The sequence below is a fragment of the Pelophylax lessonae genome (genome assembly GCF_965119305.1).
Source record: "Pelophylax lessonae genome assembly, chromosome: 2".
Lineage (NCBI taxonomy): Eukaryota > Metazoa > Chordata > Amphibia > Anura > Ranidae > Pelophylax > Pelophylax lessonae.
This window is the reverse complement of record NC_138769.1, coordinates 461,327,124-461,349,498: the sequence shown is the minus strand read 5'-3', so window position 1 is coordinate 461,349,498 and position 22,375 is coordinate 461,327,124. Positions and strand designations below refer to the sequence as shown.

The window sequence follows — 22,375 nt, the reverse complement described above, 5'->3', positions numbered from 1 at the left end:
TATCCCTCCCACCGAGCCATTGTGCTGTTCTCCCCACGGGGGAAGCCATCCCCACCAGGAGAACACAGTGATTATTGCTAGTGGCTGTAAAATCTCACAAAGAAACAAGAAAAAAAGTGCATAAATAGGAATATAAATATACAGGGCCGGTGCTAGACTGTTTTACGCCCTAGGCAAGATCAGCTACTTGCGCCCCCCCCCCCCCCCAAAAAAAAAATAAATGAAAAAAAAGGGAAGGGGTTAAAAACTGCTCTATGTCATATCCAGTGACCCTGATCTGATGGTTCCTCCATGTAATGCTGTCATACCCAGTGATCCCAATGTTCCTCTATGTCACATCAGGGGTCCCTGATGTTCCTCCATGTCATACCCGGAGACCCTGATGTTTTTCCATGTCACACCTGGGGACCCTGATGTTCCTCCATGTCATACCCGGAGACCCTGATGTTTTTCCATGTCACACCTGGGGACCCTGATGTTCCTCCATGTCACAAATGGGGACCTCAGTCCCCCATGGCACCCCTTTTACACTTGTGACCCCTCTCCCCCATGTCACACCTGGTGACTCAGATTCCCCATGGCATACCTTGTGACCGCTATTATCTTTCACACCAGGGATACTCCATCTCACACCCAGGGACCCTGATTCCCTGTTCTGGGGACACTCACTGGGCAGTATGAAGAGAGTGGCCTGCACTCTTCCCTCCTTCACCATGATCCTGCTTATTCCTTCTCCCAGGACGCTCCTCTCCTTGACCACAGTGCTCACCACAGCTCCAACCGACTCCTGGTGTAGGGAGAAGCAGCAGTCAGAGAGCTCCGCACATCCTTCATCACCAACCTCCTCAGACCATTCCGTTGCCTCGTCGCTTCTGCTCCAGTAAAGGTGCCGCCCTCCAGTGCCGAGCTCAGGTTCAGCTCTCCTCCACTCCCGGCTTAATACCGACCCAGGGAAATGAACGGCTGCCCACCAGCTCAGATTAGAGTCCCTTCCCGCCCAGGGATTAGGCCGCTCAGCTCCAGACGAAGAGGATCATTATGCAGCTAGCACTCCGGTGGGCTCCTTTCCTGCCCCTTGGGGCTCCCCCAACAATGGTGGAAAGCCAGGGCCTGGTAGTTCTGCCACTGCCCCAGATACCTGGCATCTTCCTCTGTCCCTTCTTCCTCCCCCACTGCCGCCCCTTTCCTCAGCTCACAAGGATCATTCATGATGGAGCGTGAGTGCTGACTCGTGGCTGCGCCCCTAGGTGGCAATGCGCCCTAGGCGGCTGCCTAGTTTGCCTAGTGGAAGCACCGGTAAATATATCTAATTAAAATAAATTGGTAGGGCTGAAGATAAAAATATATAATGGGCTAACAAATAAAAGTGGGTACATCTGTCCCAAAAAGGGGCAAACATATCACAAAACATGTGCAAAATAATCGGTATGAATAAAGAATAGTTCAAAGTCACTTGTGGTAAAAATCTGAAAAGAAAAGTGCTCAACAGATTTCCAAAGTCTTCACGTTTCATTTATAGAGATCACCCAATTGTGTATAAACCACCCTCAGTAATAGAGGGGGGCTTACCAGATATTGTAGGCTCAAATAGGCATACGCCTAATGGGCCAACAAAGGCATGAAAAGCCAAAGGTGACTACCTCGACTTCTCCAATTATCGTGTAGACAACCAATGGTAATCGCCTCCACTCCTCCAATATGTCAACATGCGGATGGAATCAAGATGAATGGACACTCAATAGGACCAACAATAGCATCATCTCTGGACCATCTCCATCGGAACTTTGCATAGTGTAAAAACTTCTCAATAAAATATTTAATAAAATTGGACACTAAAGGGCCATACACACTATAAGATTTTCTGAAGACTTTTTCCTTCAGATTTAAGGAAAATAAACTTAGTGTTAGTACCTTCTTTTACATGGTTTCTTTCCATGCTTTTGTTTTTGCTTGGACTTATCCGTTAAATATTCAGGCAGTGTTCTAATTTACATCGATAGTCATAAATTTAAGTAAAGCTCTGAAATCACAGAGCTCTTGTATAGACGAGAGAGAAAGGAGGGCTTGGCTACACCAATTTTGGATGGGACTTCACAGGTTGCCACTGGAGTCCTCTTTCACTCCTCCATGACGACATCATGGAGCTGGTAGATGTTAGAGACCTTGCGCTCCTCCACCTTCTGTTTGAGGATGCCCCATAGATGCTCAATAGGGTTTAGGTCTGCAGATATGCTTTGTCAGTCCATCACCTTTAGCTTCAGCTTCTTTAGCAAGGCAGTGGTCATCTTGGAGGTGTGTTTGGGGTCGTTATCATGTGAGAATACCACCCTGTGGCCCAGTCTCCAAACGCAGGGGGATCATGCTCTGCATCAGTATGTCACAGTGCATGTTGGCATTCATGGTTCCCTCAATGAACTGTAGCTCCCCAGTGCCGGCAGCACTCATGCAGCCCCAGACCATGATACTCCCACCGTCATGCTTGACTGTAGGCAAGACACATTGTCTTTGTAGTCCTCACCTAGTTGCTGCCACACATGCGTGACACCATCTGAACCAAATAAGTCTATCTTGTTCTCATCAGACCAGATGACATGGTTCCAGTAATTCATGTCCTTAGTCTGCTTGTCTTTGCGGGCTTTCTTGTGATTCATCTTTAGAGGCTTCCTTCTGGGACGACAGCCATGCAGACCAATTTAATGCAGTGTGCAGCGTATGTTCTGAGCACTGACAGGCTGACCCCCCACCCCTTCCACCTCTGCAGCAATTTTGGTAGCACACCTGTCTTTGTACAAAAATGTGAGGTGTTTACTCATGTTTGTGAGATACTGTATATGTAGTGTGTATGTATATATATATATATATATATGGGCTGCATAAGTGCTGCCGGCACTGGGGAGCTACAGTTCATTGAGGGAACCATGAATGCCAACATGCACTGTGACATACTGGAGCATAGCATGATCCCCTCCCTTTGGAGACTGGGCCGCAGGGCAGTATTCCAACATGATAATGACCCCAAACACCCCTCCAAGGCGACCACTGTCTTGCTAAAGTAGCTGAGGGTAAAGGTGATGGACTGACCAAACATGTCCCAGACCTAAACCCTATTGAGCATCTGTGGGGCATCCTCAAATGGAAGGTGGAGAAGCGCAAGGTCTCTAACACACCAAGATTTTACAATACAAGGCCCCTCAATGCAGCAAAGTCAGCCTGTAGCAGAGAAACAGTCCCAAAGCATAATGTTTCTACCTCCGTGCTTGATTGTAGGGATGGTGTTCCCAGGGTCAGAGTCAGCATTTTTTCCCTCCAAACACAGCAAATCAAGTCAATGCCAATGAGCTCACTTTTGGTCTTATCTGACCACAACACTTTCTCCCAATCTTCTCTGAATCATTTAGATGTTCATTGGCAAACTTCAGAGGGGCCTGTACATGTGACTTCCTAAAGGAGGGAAACCTTGCTGGCGCTGCAGGATTTCAATCCAAGGGAGCGAATTGTGTTGCCAATGGTTTGTTTGATGACTGTTGTCCCAACTGTCTTGAGATCATTCGCAAGCTCCTCCCATGTAGTTCTGGGCTGATCCCTCGCTTTTCTCATGATCATCCATACCCCATGAGGTGAAATTTTGCATGGAGCTCCAGACCGAGGGCGATTGATGGTTGTTTTGTATTTCTTCTATTTGTAAATAATCGCTCCAACAGTTGTCTCCTTCTCACAAGCTTCCTGCTGATGGTCTTGTAGCCCACTCCAGCCTTGTGCAGGTCTACAATCTTGTCCCTGATGTCCTTTGATAGCTTCTTGGTCTTGTCCAAGATGGTGAGTTTTGAATAGAAGAAAGATTCTGTGGACAGGTGTCTTTTTTACACATAACGAGTTGTCCTTAGGAGCACCTTCTTAAATTGACAGGACTAATCTGTGTACCACATGAGCACATACTGTAGCAAATCTGTGGGAGCCAGAATTATTGTTGGTTGGTAGGGGATCCAATACTAATTTTACTCACTGAGCTGCAACCCAATTTATAACATTTGTATCGTGTTTTTTCTGGAATTTTGGTTGATATTCTGTCTCTATCATTTAAAATACACCTATGATGAAAATTATAGACCCTTCATTACTTTTTAAGTGGGAAAACTTACAAAATCTGCAGGGGATAAAATAACTATTTTCCCCACTGTAGCTGTTTATTTATATTTACTGCATATAGATACAGTAAAACCTTGGATTGCGAGCATAATTTGTTCTGGAAACATGCTTGTAATCCAAAGCACTCTTATATCAAAACGAATTTCCCCATAAGAAATAATGGAAACTCAGATGATTCGTTACACAAGTCCTTCAGTTTATAGTCTATATACAAAGATTATAGCAATGGGATAGGTTGTGTAACCATAAAATGTCCATCCACAATATGCAGCCTTCCCAAGGGGATTAGAAGCAAAATCTAGCAGAGCTACAGAATATAAGAGAGATGAGAGGCGCCTCTAAGTGTAGCAATATGGTTACATTTAAAGAAGGTTCAACATTTAGCAACTCACATGGTTGATGATTAAAATAGGCACACCTAAGTATGCAGGCATCCGGGGTAAAGCTGTCCATATAGACCATCTTCTGAACCACCGACTCTCACCACTGTCAGTCTGCAATCGTGACCGGGAAGAATAGCCTGCAGTAGAGTGATCTGAAAGTGAGGCTTTGAATCACTAGCGGAGTGCAGCGGGGAAGGGATGATGAAGATGGCTGTGCAGAGGATGGTCTATGTGGACAGCTTTACCCCAGATGCCTGCATACTTAGATGTGCCTGTTTTATTCATCAACCATGTGAGTTGCTAAATATTGAACCTTCATTAAATGTAACCATATTGCTACACTTTAGAGGCTCCTCTCTTCTTTTTTATACATGACGCTACTTGTATATCAAGACATCGCTTGTATATCAAGTCAAAATTTATTTAAAAAATGTGCTTGTCTTGCAAAGCGCTCTCAAACCAAGTTACTCTCAAACCAAGGTTTTACTGTATTCCAGAATGAATTGTCTTTTTTAAAACGTTGCATATTAATTAAAGTATACACCAAACTTATTTTGAGATTTTTATCTGATTAGTCAAAAAATATATTGGCCAACGAATTCATTATGAAAATAATCTCCATCAGCATATCCCCCATAGTTATTACCTCTTGTATCTCTTGACCCTCTCTCTTAGATTGTAAGCTGTAACGAGCAGGGCTCTCTGATTCTTATTGTACTAAAGTGTATTGTAGTTGTACTGTTTAGCACTGGTGGGATTCAAAAATTTTAGTAACCAGTTCCGAATTTCAAGCATGGTGTAATTTTTTTTATCTAATGTCAGTCCACTCCAATGTTGCAATCCCGCTAAAAATTGCAGATCGCCGCCATTATTAGCAAAAAAAAATAAATAAAAATGGCATAAATCTTTCCCCTAGTTTGTAGACGTGATAACAAACCAATCAAAATATGCTTATTGGGATTTTTTTTACCAAACATATGTAGCAGAATACAGATTGGCCTAAAATAATGAAAAAAATAGCAGAAAGTGTAAAATATTGTTTTTTTTTTTCAGATTTTTCGCTCTTTTTTTGTTTATAGTGCAAAAAATAACAATCTCACAGGTGATCAAATACCACCAAAAGAAAGTTCTATTTGTGGGAAAAAAGGACATCAATTTTATTTGGGTACAGCGTTGCACAACCGCGCAATTGTCAGTTAAATTAACACAGTGCCGAATCGCAAAAAATGGCCTGGTCATGAAGGGGGAAAATCTTCCGGTCCAGAACTGGTTAAAGTAAAAGCAGGGAGTTAGTACCATCAGTGAGTGGTGGTGGACACAGCAACCTCCCCCTTTCCCTGTATGGAGAGAGAGAGAAAGAAAAAAAAGAGGAGAGGGAGGGAGGAAGAGAGTATGAGAGAAAGAGGGATGGAGAAAGAAAGGATGAAAGAAAGAACAAAAGTAAGAGGGATGGAGGGGGAGAGAGAGAGAGAGAGAGAGAGAGAGGGAAAGAAAGAGGGAAGGAAGAAGGGAGAGAGGGAAAGAAAGAGGAATGGAGGGAGGGAGAGAGAGAGGGAAAGAAAGAGGGAAGGAAGAAGGGTGAGAGAGAGAGAGAAAAAAAGGGGGTGAAGGGAGGGAGAGAGAGCAAAGAAAGAGGGATGAAGGGAGGGAGAGAGAGGAAAGAAAGAGAGATGGAGGGAGGGGGAGAGAGAGAGACAGAGAGAGAGAGAGAGAGAGACAGACAGGCAGACAAAGAAAAAGGGATGCAGGGAGGGAGTGGAAAGAAAGAGGGATGGAGGGAGAGAGAGAGAGAGAGAGAGGGAAAGATAGAGGGATGGAGGGAGGGAGAGAGAGAGAGGGAAAGAAAGAGGGATGGCGGGAGGGAGAGAGAGAGAGGGAAAGAAAGAGGGATGGCGAGAGAGAGAGCGAGAGAGAGAGGAAAAGAAAGAGGCAGGGGAGAGAGAGAGAGAGGGAAAGAAAGAGGGATGAAGGGAGGGAGAGAGAGAGGGAAAGAAAGAGGGATGTAGGAAGGGAGGGAGAGAGAGAGGGAAAGAAAGAGGGAAGGAGAGAGAGAAAGAGGGATGGAGAGAGAGAAAGTAGGAGGGATGGAGGGAGTGAGAAAGAGAGGGAAAGAAAGGAGGGATGGAGGGAGGGAGAAGAGAGAAAGAGGGATGGAGGGAGAAGAGAGAGAGGGGGAAAGAAAGAGGGATGGAGGGAAACAGAGAGAGGGAAAGAAAGAGGGATGGAGGGAGGGAGAGAGGGAAAGAAGCAGGGATGGAGGGAGAGGGAAAGAGAGAGAGGGAAAGAAAGAGGGATGGAGGGAAACAGAGAGAGGGAAAGAAAGAGGGATGGAGGGAGGGAGAGAGGGAAAGAAGCAGGGATGGAGGGAGAGAGAGAGAGGGAAAGAAAGAGTGATGAAGGGAGGGTGAGAGAGAGCGAGAGAGAGGGAAAGAAAGAGGGATGTAGGGGGGGAGGGAGAGAGAGAGAGAGGGGGAAAGAAAGAGGGAGGGAGGGAGTGAGTGAGTGAGAGAGAAAGAAAGAGGGATGGAGGGAGGGAGAGAGAAAGAATGAGGGATGGAGAGAGAGAGTGGGAAAGAAAGACAAAAAATGGCCTGGTCATGAAGGGGGAAAATCTTCCGGTCCAGAACTGGTTAAAGTAAAAGCAGGGAGTTAGTACCATCAGTGAGTGGTGGTGGACACAGCAACCTCTCCCCTTTCCCTGTATGGAGAGAGAGAGAGAGAGAGAGAGAGAGAAAGAAAAAAAGAGGAGAGGGAGGGAGGGAGGGAGGAAGAGAGAAAGAGGGATGGAGAAAGAAAGGATGAAAGAAAGAACAAAAGTAAGAGGGATGGAGGGAGAGAGAGAGAGAGGGAAAGAAAGAGGGATGGAGGGAGGGAGAGAGAGAGAGAAAGGGGGATGAAGGGAGGGAGAGAGAGGAAAGAAAGAGGGATGAAGGGAGGGAGAGAGAGGAAAGAAAGAGAGATGGAGGGAGGGGGAGAGAGAGAGAGAAACAAAGAAAAAAGGATGCAGGGAGGGAGGGAGGGAAAGAAAGAGGGATGGAGGGAGGGAGAGAGAGAGGAAAAGAAAGCGGGATGGAGGGAGGGGGAGAGAGAGGAAAAGAAAGAGGGAGGGGAGAGAGAGAGGGAAAGAAAGGGGGATGGAGGGAGGGGAGAGAGAGAAGGAAAGAAAGAGGGATGGAGGGAGGGAGAGAGAGAGAGGGAAAGAAAGAGGGATGAAGGGAGAGAGAGAGAGTGAAAGAAAGAGGGATGTAGGAAGGGAGGGAGAGAGAGGGAAAGAAAGAGGGAAGGAGAGAGAGAAAGAGGGATGAAGGGAGGGAGAGAGAAAGAAAGAGGGATGGAGGGAGGGAGAGAGAGCGAGAGAAAGAAGGAGGGATGGAGGGAGTGAGAAAGAGGGATGGAGGGAGGGAGAAGAGAGAAAGAGGGATGGAGGGAGAAGAGAGAGAGAGGGGGAAAGAAAGAGGTGTGGCGGGAAAGAGAGAGAGGGAAAGAAAGAGGGATGGAGGGAGAGAGGGAAAGATGAAGGGAGGGAGAGAGGGAAAGAAGTAGGGATGGAGGGAGAAAGAGAGAGAGGGAAAGAAAGAGGGATGAAGGGAGGGATAGCGAGAGAGAGAGAGAGAGAGAGAGGGAAAGAAAGAGGGAAAGAGAGAGAGAAAGAGGGATGAAGGGAGGGAGAGAGAAAGAAAGAGGGATGGAGGGAGGGAGAGAGAGCGAGAGAAAGAAGGAGGGATGGAGGGAGTGAGAAAGAGGGATGGAGGGAGGGAGAAGAGAGAAAGAGGGATGGAGGGAGAAGAGAGAGGGGGGAAAGAAAGAGGTGTGGCGGGAAAGAGAGAGAGGGAAAGAAAGAGGGAGGCAGGGAGGGGAGAGAGGGAAAGAAGTAGGGATGAAGGGGGGAGAGAGGAGAGAGGGAAAGAAGTAGGGATGGAGAGAGGGAGAAAGAGAGAGAGAAAGGAAAGAAAGAAGGATGGATGGAGAGAGAGAGAGAGAGAGAGAAGAAAGAAGAGAGAGAGAAGAGAGAGAGAGAGAAGAGAGAAAGGGAAAGAAAGAGAGAGAGAGAGAAAGGGAAAGAAAGAGAGAGAGAGAGAGAAGGGGAAAGAAAGAGAGAGAGAGAGAAAGGGAAAGAAAGAGAGAGAGAGAGAAAGGGAAAGAAAGAGAGAGAGAGAGAAAGGGAAAGAAAGAGAGAGAGAGAGAAAGGGAAAGAAAGAGAGAGAGAGAAAGAAAGAGAGAGGAGAGAGGAGAGAGAGAGAGAGAGAGAGAGAGAGAGAGAGAGAGAGGAGAGAGAGAGAGAGAGAGAGAGGAGAGGGAGAGGGAGAGAGAGAGAGAGGAGGAGAGGGAGAGAGGGGAGAGGGGGAGAGGGGAGAGAGGGGGAGAGGGGGAGAGGGGGAGAGGGGGAGAGGGGGAGAGGGGGAGAGAGAGAGAGAGAGAGAGAGAGAGAGAGAGAGAGAGAGAGAGAGAGAGAGAGACTTCCTTCCTCACCTCTGTTTGCAGTTGCAGAGCAACTCCATGCCCCCTTACAGGAAGCCTGCTGGAAGACATGGGCAATGCACTCATTGGCTGAGATGCAAGGAAAGGCGGTGCAGCCCTCCTCCTGCTACCTCCTCAGCCAATAGGTAGCTGAGTCTTAGCCCAGCCAGCTTCATATGGGGGTAAACGTCAGTGCCAACAAGGAAGCAAAGTCTGCCTGCATTGCAGAACTGATACCTGGCTCCTGCAGGATAGGGAGAGCGGAGTGCTGTGGCCATTTTATAGGAGAATCGGACCGGCCCGATCTGCGGCTTGCACCGGTTTGGCAAACTTGTAAAATGTTAGTACCAGGTTTGAACGAACCAGTGCGATCCGGCCGAATCCCACCACTGCTGTTTACCCTCAAGTTGTAAAGCGCCGCTGCGTGAACTGTTGGCGCTATATAAATCCTGTATAATAATAATAATAATAATAATAATAATAATTTAAATAAATAATCATTAGTTGCAGCCCTAGTTTATATAGTAGGGATGGGGGGAAGACATCTTAACCACTTGCCACAAAATCACATACCTATACATCATTCTGCTTCAAGTGGTTGTACCGGAGTGATGCCTGCAGCTTCACCCCAGAACCGTTTTTTGGGCTGACAGTCGGCTTTCTTGTGATAACAACCAACGGGGCTAAGCAGCTGCTTGACTGTTATCACAAGCAGTGGGAGGGGACATCCTCCCCCCCCCATCTCGCCACTCCAACCTTGCTCTCCTGTCACACCGGGAGGCCAGATCGGCTTTGATCAGGTCTCAGATCTAGTAACCCAGAAGGGACATCATGACATCACTTCCAGGTTAACTTGAGCCTTAGATGAGATGTACAGCCAAAGCTCATTTGGCTGTACACCTCTTATGGATCACAGGAGTACAGTTTGTTTTGCACTCCTGTGACCCATTTTCAACAGAGAGCGGGATAAAGTCAGCTCTCTACTGACGTTACAGAAGTCAGTCCAGACACCACGTCATCGTGACAATGGAGTCTGGATCCGCCAGGTTCCTGGACCGTTACCCAGCTCGGCCTCTCAGGGAGCCGCTGAGAGCCTGAGCCAACCGCTCCACCCCCTCCACAGCCCATTGCTCCAGTGAGCGAGGAAGGAGGAGAGAAGAGAGCTGCTGACTGACAGTCAGCAGCTCTCTGCTCATGGAGCTGTGAGAACCGAGTGATCGGTGGTGTTCAATCGCTCAGTTCTCACTGTAGAGGTGCTGGGGGACCAATGCTGCATCCACCTAGGTAAATATATTACTGGAAAAAATTGAAACCCATACTTCTCTTTTAAAGGCGCCAGATTTAAAAAAATGACAGTATTCAGAACAGCCAAACTTGGTGTTTTTAATGCTTTTAAGTGCAAAAGAGGGATTTGGGGTCTTTTAGAACCCAGATCCCTCCACAAAAATACCTGACATGTGACTATTGCTGTCAGACATAAACAGTGTGACATAAAATATTTTTTATGAAAAAAAAGTGTGGGTTATCCTGCGCTATCTTATAGGTTGTGATGTATGGCTTGTCTTGTGATGGATGTGTTGTGGAAATTAATAGGGCTTAGAGCATAGAAACCCGCTCAGTGCACTGAAGATTAATACGCACCAAACGCCATTAATAGCTTGTACTGAAAAGTACAAATGTACCGCTCTTTTGCATAAGGTTTACCAAGCGCTCAGCGACAAAAAAAAGGAACAGATACGCTGGGTCATATCGATGCCATCTGCCCTGGTCTCTCTCTGTGGGTATGTATGTATGTGTGTGTGTGTGTGTGTGTGTGTGTGTGTGTTTCAGTCCAGTCTCTGTGTCTGCATGCATGAATGGCTGTGAGTGTTGTGTGTCTCCTCTGTGAGCCTTCTCTGTGTCTTCTGTGTGTCTCAGGGCAGGGCTTGGTTTATTTACAGCAAGTGAACAAAAGGGGGTTACAAGGAGTGGCTTTAAGACCACCAATCACAGAACATGTATACATTCAAAAAGTACAATGGGAACGAAGAGCCAGTGCTTATGTAAAAACACTGACATGTGCAGAGATAAGCAGAAATGGCTGCCATCTTATGGACTTGTCTGTGCTCATTCACAAACATGGACCCATTACCTGTTAGTGGATCCCATCAAATATAGTTCATATAAACCATATTTAATAGTGACCATTCTATTTGTTCCAGTTGATGAGGCTTTCTCTGCATAAGACAATAGCAGCAGTATTTCAGTCATACGGATCAAATATGACTTAAAAAAGAGGTCATCCATTAATCTTGGTAAAACGATAAGAATTCTACATCACAAACATCACAAACATATCTCCGCAGTAAATAGACGGGGCCCCAGATGGCGAGTATACATCTGTGCGATAGACTCCTTGCTACAAGTATTGTGCAATCCCATCTAATGGAAGGTTTTCACTAACAAGTCTTTCCGCAATGACAGGTAAAGCAATATTCGCTGTTCATAGCGATTACCGGAAACTCTGACACTGGGAGACATTATGGCAATTTAATTAAAAATACATCCTAAGAAACGTCCACAATAAAATTTCCACAACAGATGGCTGCATACAACCTAATTGTGTTTCCACAATGTGAATCAAGTAATGAGAGTGTGTGTTGTTGCGCCTAACGCCCTTAGTGGTGTCAGTAAAAGAATTGTGTTTAATTATAAAGTGCAAAGTCTAAAACCTTCCTCCTTAGTGTCTTTGGTAAATAGTATTGGTGAATACACAAATATAAGTGGATCATATATAAATATCGATATCATAAAATCAAACACTGGTTCCTGGGATAGACTCTAAAAATCTAACAGTGATTATAAATGTGAAATACAATATGTACTGTGAAAAGGAGCTCTACTGCGCACACTCTGAAACCAGTTACCGTTCCCTGACGTCACTACGCCCCGTGCAGTCCACGAGTGACGCATGCGTTCCACCGCAGCCTCGGACGAAAGGACCTCCCTGTTTAGGCTCTCCACTTCCACCATCCCTCCCACTGCTGGACGGGCGAAGGAGATGGAGCCACAGGGACAGGAACGGAACCTCAGTGATGTCCTGATATGCCCGCTATACACAACTATCTTGTAGGTGTTATGTTTTTGTGTGCAAATAAACGTTGTCAATGCTGCACTTAGAGGTGCCTTCTCCCTTTCTTATTCTATCGGTTGGAGTTGCTTCTACTCTCCAGAAGAGCTGCCTCGGTGTCAGTATAGCACCCACCTAAATGTCCTTGGAGTATATCCCCCTACCTACCAATGAGGATTGATCTCCCTAACAGAAGCGCCCTATGTTCCATGTATTTATTATTTATTGTATTGGCCTTTTTTGCATTATATGTTTGTTTATGGATTTAATTTGCACTGGCACGTTATACATACAGTGGGTACGGAAAGTATTCAGACCCCCTTAAATTTTTCACTCTTTGTTATATTGCAGCCATTTGCTAAAATCATTTAAGATCATTCTTCTTCCTCATGAATGTACACATAGCACCCCATACTGACAGAAAAACACAGAATTGTTGACATTGTTGCAGATTTATTAAAAAGAAAAACTGACATATCACATGGTCCTAAGTATTCAGACCCTTTGCTGTGACACTCATATATTTAACTCAGGTGCTTTCCATTTCTTCTGATCATCCTTGAGATGGTTCTACACCTTCATTTGAGTCCAGCTGTGTTTGATTATACTGATTGGACTTGATTAGGAAAGCCACACACCTGTCTATATAAGACCTTCCAGATCACAATGCATGTCAGAGCAAATGAGAATCATGAGGTCAAAGGAACTGCCTGAAGACCTCAGAGACAGAATTGTGGCAAGGCACAGATCTGGCCAAGGTTACAAAAAGATTTCTGCTGCACTTAAGGTTCCTAAGAGCACAGTGGCCTCCATAATCCTCAAATGGAAGACGTTTGGGACGACCAGAACCCTTCATAGAGCTGGCCGTCCGGCCAAACTGAGCTATCGGGGGAGAAGAGCCTTGGTGAGAGAGGTAAAGAAGAACCCAAAGATCACTGTGGCTGAGCTCCAGAGATGCAGTCAGGAGATGGGAGAAAGTTGTAGAAAGTCAACCATCACTGCAGCCCTCCACCAGTCGGGGCTTTATGGCAGAGTGGCCCGACGGAAGCCTCTCCTCAGTGTAAAGACACATGAAAGCCCGCATGGAGTTTGCTAAAAAACACCTGAAGGACTCCAAGATGGTGAGAAATAAGATTCTCTGGTCTGATGAGACCAAAATAGAACTTTTTGGCCTTAATTCTAAGCGGTATGTGTGGAGAAAACCAGGCACTGCTCATCACCTGTCCAATACAGTCCCAACAGTGAAGCATGGTGGTGGCAGCATCATGCTGTGGGGGTGTTTTTCAGCTGCAGGGACAGGACGACTGGTTGCAATCGAGGGAAAGATGAATGCGGCCAAGTACAGGGAAATCCTGGACAAAAACCTTCTCCAGAGTGCTCTGGACCTCAGACTGGGCCGAAGGTTTACCTTCCAACAAGACAATGACCCTAAGCACACAGCTAAAATAACGGAGTGGCTTCACAACAACTCCGTGACTGTTCTTGAATGGCCCAGCCAGAGCCCTGACTTAAACCCAATTGAGCATCTCTGGAGAGACCTAAAAATGGCTGTCCACCAACGTTTACCATCCAACCTGACAGAACTGGAGAGGATCTGCAAGGAGGAATGGCAGAGGATCCCCAAATCCAGGTGTGAAAGACTTGTTGCATCTTTCCCAAAAAGACTCCTGGCTGTATTAGATCAAAAGGGGGCTTCTACTAAATACTGAGCAAAGGGTCTGAATACTTAGGACCATGTAATATTTCAGTTTTTCTTTTTTAATAAATCTGCAACAATGTCAACAATTCTGTGTTTTTCTGTCAGTATGGGGTGCTATGTGTACATTCATGAGGAAGAAGAATGAACTTAAATGATTTTAGCAAATGGCTGCAATGTAACAAAGAGTGAAAAATTTAAGGGGGTCTGAATACTTTCCGTACCCACTGTATATATGAAACACTTACCTATTTAGTCATTTTTTTGTCACTTTTTAGTTGTTATTTTTACCTTATTTAGAGGAAGCATGCGGTTTTAAAGGGCCAGGCACCCCACTAAAGAAATTGTATCTGTATATACAGTGGAACAAACAAGAAAGAGGACACCAGAGGAGCCCACCATGCATACCCCAGCACATAGGGGAAGGCATAATCTGACCTAGTAAGAGAGGTCAAACAGAGAGGTGAGCGCATTAGTTGAGCGGTGGTGGGGATCACCAGCACTTTTCTGATTACAGATTATTATCATGGCCCCCCTCCTTCTTCCTCTACCGCCATGCCAATTAGAAAGTGCAGGGCGCTTCTCACATGTGCAGTAGGGAACTGGCTGTAAAGCCGAAGGGCTTCACTGCTGGTTTCCCTTACCTTGAATATTGGTGGCAGCACCTGAGAGTGGATCCAATAATCGACTTCGGGTGCCGAATTTGCAGGTACCCTGGACAGGTATGTCCTAGTATTAAAAGTCAGCAGCTACAGTATTTGTAGCTGCTGACTTCTTTTTTTTGGGGGGGGGGGGGGGCAGAACTCCTCTTTAAGGAGAAAGGTTTCAGACTTTGTTTGCACTTGTGCTTGGTAATATTATGGACTCACTCATGAATTGAATTTACATGTTGCACTTTTAGGGACTTTTTCAGTTTATTATATATTGTAATTTTGCGATTACGCCATTCAGTTACAATTTTTTTCACATTTATAGTCACTGTATTAGAGTCTATCTAGGAACCAGTGTTTGATATCGATATTTATATATGATCCACCTATATTTGTGTATTCAGCAATACTATTTACCAAGGCCACTAAGGCCCCTTTCACACAATTGGACCGATCAGGTTCTACTCTATGGGGAGGTAATTGTCAGCAGAGATGTGTCCGCCGACACCCATATGGCATCTGATCTGACAAGATCTGCTGAAAACAGAATTATGGCGATACGTTTGCCATCCGTCCAGCAGATCGAATTGGATGAAAAGGGACAGCGTGTCCATTTTAATCTGATCTCCATATAGAGGAGAGTGGGACTCTGACAGGTCCATCTCTGCACAGTGTGTAGAGACGGACCTGTCATCCGCCTGCTCAGTGGGGATCAATGGAGGTATCTCCGCTGAGCTAGTGGAGTCTGCCCCGTGAGAAAGGGGCCTAAGGAGTAAGGTTTTAGACTTTGTTTCCACTTTATAGTTAAACATAGTTCTTTTAATGACACTACTAGCCGCAACAATATACACTCTCATTATTTGACAAAAAATATTGCTACAAACGCCATTTTATTCTCTAGGGCAGGGGTGGGGAACCTACAGCCCGTGGGCTGCAATCATTTGGTCTGGCCACCGTGCCGCTGAGTCTGTCTCAGCTGAGCTGTCAGAACAGAGCCCATGGTTCCTGTATAGTTTCAGCTCCGTCCTGATAGTCTGAGTCAGAGGTGGAGTGATATCAAATGCACTCCGCCTGTGAGGAGACTGAATAATACAGGGAAGCATCGCCTCGATCTTCCTCCAGTGCGGCATCACTCCTGAGTCTCTAGCCAGCATTTCCAGCCTGAGTCAGCAGTACCCACAGCAGTACCAGCCAGCACTACCAGCCTGAGCCAGCAGTACCAGCCAGCAGCACAGTACCAGCCAGCTGTACCACCCAGAAGTACCCACCAGCTGTTCTTTTCAAAACTTTCCACCGCAAAGAGTCGACTACGCTCTAGACTGACCGACGCAAATCTGGAAAACCAGCTGCAGGTTGCAACATCATCAATACTAGCTAACATCACACATCTCACCAAAGAGAAGCAGCTCCAGCATTCACATTAAAGCGGAGTTCCGGCCTCAGAAACTTTTTTTTTCATAAAAATACTGCCCAAATAGTGATCCTGAGCCCTTAATATATCCGCTAATACCGTAGTGTTTTATATGTTTTGATTTATCTGAAATTCTTACTTTTAAAATTCTTTGCTGAGCGCGGCCATCTTTGCTGGGGTTATACGAAGCCGCAGTGTATAGATGTCTTCCCTTCTTCCTGGTTGTGTACGCAGAATGCGGCGTAAAATCTCGCGCATGCGCAGTACTATGCGATCGGTTTCTATATCATCACGTCATTTCCTTTTTGCAAATAACGCGATTAGAGGAGCGGCCAGCCGCCTACGTCACTGCCCATTGCCTTCTGGGAGTGATGAGTAAGAGCTCCCAGGACGCATTGCAGGACAGGAAGTGACGGCGCGGGCCGCGGCCGCAGAGGGAGGAAGTGGAAGAAAGGTGAGTATATTTTCTTCTGAATCAAGGTAAGTAAAAAAAAAAAAAAAAACAGGACTATCCAATTGTTTTTCAGGTTACACTCAGCAAGCGGATGGCACAAAATCGATTGTGTCGATTTTGAGACCGGAACTCTGCTTTAAGGGGGAGTTAATTAAATGTTTGACCAAATATCACAGGCTCATTTTTAGGTTGATAATTTTGTACGGTCACTGAATGATGTTATAGATATCCAAATGGCCCTTGGCAGAAAAAAGGTTCCCCCACCCTTGCTCTAGGGCACACGTGTCAAACACAAGGCCCGCGGGCCGAATGCGGCCCTCGCGCCTATTCTGCAGCTGCAGGAGAGCTCCAGCCCTGCTCTGGTCCTCCTCTAGACCCTGTACTTTTTGCTTTCCAGCAATGCCTACAACTTCTTCCCAGCAGGAGCATAAGATAAGGGGTGATGTAAGGGAGGGTGAGGGACCCAACTTCTGATGGGTGAGAGGCTCTTGACATCTTATGTAAGGGTAGGGGATTCTCTTGACATCAAGTCTTACAGATACAACCGGCCCTTTTGGGGGCAATCATAACGCTGATGCGGCCCACGATTAAACTGAGTTTTACACCCCTGCTCTAGGGTCTCTGCTAAAGAAATATATATAATGTTTAGGGGGTTCTAAGTAATTTTCTAGCCAAAAATACTGATTTTAACCACTTGCCGACCGCTCACTTTGAGCGTACTGCGAGAAAGTGGCTCGTTATCATCCAGCGACGTAAGTCTACATCGCTGGACTCCTCCCCTTGTGGGCGGCGCGCGCGTGCGGCCGGAGGCTCGCTCCCGCTGTATTCAGACACAGCGGGAGTAGGGCCAGGGGAGGAGAGGGGGTGATCACCGCCGCTCTTCCCCGATCGTCGGGGATCGAGTGTGGAGATCCGCCCGCTGTGTAAACAAAGCGGGCGGATCTCCTAAGTGACATGCAGTCACAGATTACAGGATTCAGCATAGCTGAACCTATGATCTGTGCCTGTGTCACACAGTCCCCTCCCCCCCACACACGTCAGTAAGCACCAGGCATACATTAACCCCTTGATCACCAATAAAATTTAACCCCACCCTGCCAGTGTCATTTTTACAGTAACAATGCATATTTAAAGCACTGATTACTGTAGTAATGTCACTGGTACCCCCAAAAGTGTCAAAAATGTCAGTCAGGGAGCCTATCTGTCCTCCGCAATGTCACAGTCCCCGCAAAAAATAAATAAATAAATAAATAAAAAATCGCAGATCGCCGCCAGAACTAGTTAAAAAAAAAAAACAATAAAAATTACAAATTTCCCGTAGTTAGTAGCTGCGATAACTTTTGCGCAAACCAATCAAAATACGCTTATTGTGATTTTTTTGTACCAAAAATATGTAGCAGAAAACAAATTGGCCTAAAATGTTAAAAAAATTTTGATTTTTACTTTTTTTGGGGGGAATTTCATATAAAAAAAATGTGAAAATTATTGTTATTTTTTCAAAATTGTAGCTCTTTTTTTGTTTATAGCGCAAAAAGTAAAAAAACATAAATTTAATTTGTGTACAGCATCGCACGACCGTGCAATTGTCCGTTAAAGTAACGCAGTGCCGAATCGCAAAATATGGCCTGGTCAGGAATGGGGTAAAATCTTCCGGTCCAGAACTGGTTAAAGTAAAAGCAGGGAGTTAGTACCATCAGTGAGTGGTGGTGGACACAGCAACCTCCCCCTTAAAGCGGTTAAAAATACGCTCATTGAGAATTTTTTTGTCAAAGACATGTAGCTAAATACATTTTGGCCTAAATATATGACAAAAATTAAATACAGTAAAACCTTGGTTTGAGAGTAACTTGGTTTGAGAGCGCTTTGCAAGACAAGTACATTTTTTAAATAAATTTTGACTTGATATACAAGCGATGTCTTGATATACAAGTAGCGTCATGTATAAAAAAGAAGAGAGGAGCCTCTAAAGTGTAGTAATATGGTTACATTTAATGAAGGTTCAATATTTAGCAACTCACATGGTTGATGAATAAAACAGGCACATCTAAGAATGCAGGCATCTGGGGTAAAGCTGTCCACATAGACCATCTTCTGCACAGCCATCTTCATCATCCCTTCCCCGCTGCACTACACGAGTGATTCAAAGCCTCACTTTCAGATCACTCTACTGCAGGCTATTCTTCCCGGTCACGATTGCAGACTGACAGTGGTGAGAGTCGGTGGTTCAGAAGATGGTCTATATGGACAGCTTTACCCCGGATGCCTGCATACTTAGGTGTGCCTATTTTAATCATCAACCATGTGAGTTGCTAAATGTTGAACCTTCTTTAAATGTAACCATATTGCTACACTCTCATCTCTCTTATATTCTGTAGCTCTGCTAGATTTTGCTTCTAATCCCCTTGGGAAAGCTGCATATTGTGGATGGACATTTTATGGTTACACAACCTATCACATTGCTATAATCTTTGTATATAGACTATAAACTGAAGGACTTGTGGAACGAATCATCTGAGTTTCCATTATATTTTTTATGGGGAAATTCGCTTTGATATAAGAGTGCTTTGGATTACAAGCATGTTTCCAGAACAAATTATGCTCGCAATCCAAGGCTTTACTGTATATATTGGATATTTTTTAACTGTCAAAGTAGAAAAATATTGTTATTTTTTCAAAATTGTCGATTTTTTTATTAATATCGCAAAAAATGAAAAGCGCAGAGGTGATCAAATGCCACCAAAAGAAAGCTCTGTTTGTGGGGAAAAAAAGGACTTAATTTTCGTTTGGGTACGGCGTTGCATGACTGCGCAATTGTCAGTTAAAGTCGCACAGTGGCAAAAAGTGGCCTGGACGTAAAGCAGGAAAATCCTCCGGTCCTAAAGTGGTTAACTTGAAAGCAACAAGTGTTAAAAAGAGGCCTGGTCTTCAAGTGGCTAAAGTGGGCCTCGTATAACACCCTGGTGAAATCTCTGCTCTCCACAATGAAATGAGAAGCGGGAAGACAAGTATGAGGAGGTCTCCTTCCATTGCTGACACACTGCCTCATACTCCGAATCCCTTCAGCCTCTTCCCCTCCTACATGCTATGCTGACATTCCATTCCCAGGCTCTCAGTAAATCCAGCTTAGGGTAGTGGAGAGGAGATAATGCTGTGTGTGAGAGAGTCTCTCCCTATGTGTGTCTCTATGGGTGTGCGCGCTCCTTCCTCCCCATCCTACCAGGGAAGCGTACTTCATGTGTGGAGCGAGGATAGAGCGTTACATAAACAGAGCACGTAGCCCCGCCCCTGGGCGGATGGTTGTGAAGCGGCGTAGGGCAGCTGAGCGGAGACAGAGCGGGGATACCTGCACACTGCACTCACTCACTCTCACACATAGACGGAGCGGGCACCATGCTGCTGCCAGCGCCTGCATAGATAGCGCTATGATGATGAAGAAGAAGCGGCCCCGGAGGCTGTGGCTGCTGCTGCTCCTGTACGCGGCATTCATGCTCCTGCTGCTCTCTCTGCTCTTCCATGACGGCTGGTGGTCCACCAAGAGAAGCCGCCCGGAGTATGAGAACGGCTGGGCACCTCGCCGGCAATGCCCGTCCCTGGACACCTCTGTATGGGAGGATGAAGGTGGAGGAGAGGAGGAAAGGGTGTCCCCCCAGCCCAGGACACACGTGTACCTCCATGCCACCTGGAGGAGCGGCTCATCATTCCTGGGGGAGCTCTTCAATCAACACCCGGGGGTCTTCTACCTCTACGAGCCAGCCTGGCACATGTGGCAATCGCTGTACCCCGGAGACGCTGAGAGCCTACAGGGGGCACTGCGGGACTTGCTCCGCTCCCTGTTCCGCTGCGATTTTTCCGCCCTGCGGCTCTACGCGGGGGACAACCTCACCACCGCGGGGCTTTTTGGCTGGAAGAATAACAAGGTGATCTGCAGTGCCCCCATGTGTTCCGCAGGGTACGACCCGGCTTCTACCGCTGGAGGGTCCCGGGACAGGGTGGGGCTGGTTGAGCCTGGGGACTGTGAGCGTCGTTGTCCGGCCCGGCCCCTGCGGGACTTGGAGAAGGAGTGCCGCCGCTACCCAGTGGTGGTGATTAAAGACGTGCGGCTGATGGAGGTGTCGGCTCTGCTGCCGCTGCTGCATGATCCAGGGCTCAACCTGAGGATAGTACAGCTTTTTCGGGACCCTCGAGCCATGCAGAACTCCCGACTGCGTTCCAAGCGCTCTTTGCTGCGGGAAAGTCTGCAGGTGCTGCGGAGCCGTCTGCGGGGAGGGGATCCAGCCAGCAGAGCGCAGCAACAACAGCAGCTCCACCGTGGGGGAACGGAATTCTTGCTGAGCGGCTCCCTGGAGGTGATCTGCCAGAGCTGGCTGCGGGATCTCCTCCTGGTGAGGAGCCATAGCCCATCCTGGCTGCGCCAGCGCTACCTCAAGGTTCGCTATGAAGACTTGGTACTTTCCCCTCGTAAGGAGCTCAGCCGTCTTCTGCACTTCACCGGGCTGCCAGCTGTGCCCGAGCTAGATGACTTTGTGATGAACATGACGAGGGGACCCAGCTATTCCTCGGATAGACCCTTCCTGGTATCTGCCCGCAATGCCAGGGAGGCTGTGAGTGCCTGGAGGGAGAGGCTGAGCAGAGAACAGGTTCGCAGGGTTGAGGAGGCATGTGGGGAGGCCATGCAGATTCTTGACTACAAAGCTGAAGCAGATGACAGAGCTGTTTGAGCCTTTCACCTCTCCATCAAAGCAGGAATATGTCCTCCTTCCCATGGTCGATTAGCCAGTAGAAAGGCAGAGCGATTTTTTGCAGGAAAGAAAATCGCTCAATTCCCCCATCAACACAGTCAGCTTTGATTATCATACAGGATTTATATAGCGTTGATGGGGGAATCCCTCCTGCTGAGCCATTGAGTTCTCCCAGAAGGGGGGGGGGGGGGGCAAGGGAAGCCATCTGCCGGGAGAACACTGATTATTGCTAGCTGGTATAACAGCCACAGGCTGGTTGTACCCAAGTTGAACAATCAAACTCAACATTTAGCCTGCCCTTACATGGTTTGAATCCTGGCTGGTCCCTGCTGAACTGGCCGAGATTCGAACCGTCTATGGCTGGCTAAGGCAATGACAGGTTGACAGGAGCCATTGCAGTTCACAGGTATCCGCACATTGAGTAAATACCTGCAGTTAGGGACAGATGCCCATGCCTGGACACAGACATACATCCAGGGTTGGATATCTGCCCCTAACCAGCAACCCAATTAAAATCCAGGGCACTCGCAACATGTCAATCTTCTTTATTTAATCATAAACTCCAAGGGCTAAACAACTAAAACACATTCAGTCAATGAGCGTTTCTTATGTAAATTGCACCCTTTTTCAAGGCAGTTGGATCATCGGCTGGATGTGTTTTATGGCCCGTAACCACAATCAGAAAATCAGATGAAAGCTGGATACACACTATACAACTTTTGTTGTTTGACTTGCTTTAGATTTACCTTCAACTATGCAGTGCAAGGGCCGCCTGATTGCATACAAATTGAAAGTGTTTAGGTTTGACCTCATATTATATGGTTTTGGTAAATCTGAAGGAAAAAATCTAAGAATTGTATAGTGTATATCCAGCTAAAAAATACTGTTTTTGAATCGCAAGATAATCTGGTGGTTAGTACACAGCTTTCGAGAGTAGATCAAAGAGTTCATCCAATGGGACAAGCATGAAAATGTTTCTCGTAAGATACCAGATCATACGATTTTCATTTAACCACTTGCCCTCCGGAAGGTTTACCCCTCTTCATGACTAGGTCATTTTTTTTTTTTTGCAATATTTTAACTGACAGTGACATGGTCATGCATCATTATACCAAAATAACATTTTTGTCCTTTTTTTACCCACAAATAGAGCTTTCTTTTGGTGATATTTGATCACCTCTGCAGTTTTCTTTTTGTGCTATAAACAAAAAAACACGATTTCTGACTTTCTGCTATAAAACCCATCTAATAAAAAAATAAAAACAAATTTTTTGTTTCATCAATTTTGGCCAAAATGTTCTGGTAAAAAAAATCCCAATAAGCGTATAT

General features: G+C 46.1%; 1 protein-coding gene across 1 annotated transcript; it reads left to right on the top strand.

The window, feature by feature from the left end:
- Positions 1 to 19,689: 19,689 nt before the first annotated feature.
- CHST7 (carbohydrate sulfotransferase 7) lies at positions 19,690 to 21,025 on the top strand (the record flags this gene model as incomplete). The annotated part of the gene is made up of 1 exon (XM_082246916.1): positions 19,690 to 21,025. Exon 1 carries the CDS (start codon positions 19,730 to 19,732, stop codon positions 21,023 to 21,025), a length of 1,296 nt encoding a protein of 431 aa, XP_082103042.1. The 5' UTR covers positions 19,690 to 19,729.
- Between the last annotated feature and the right edge of the window lie 1,350 nt (positions 21,026 to 22,375).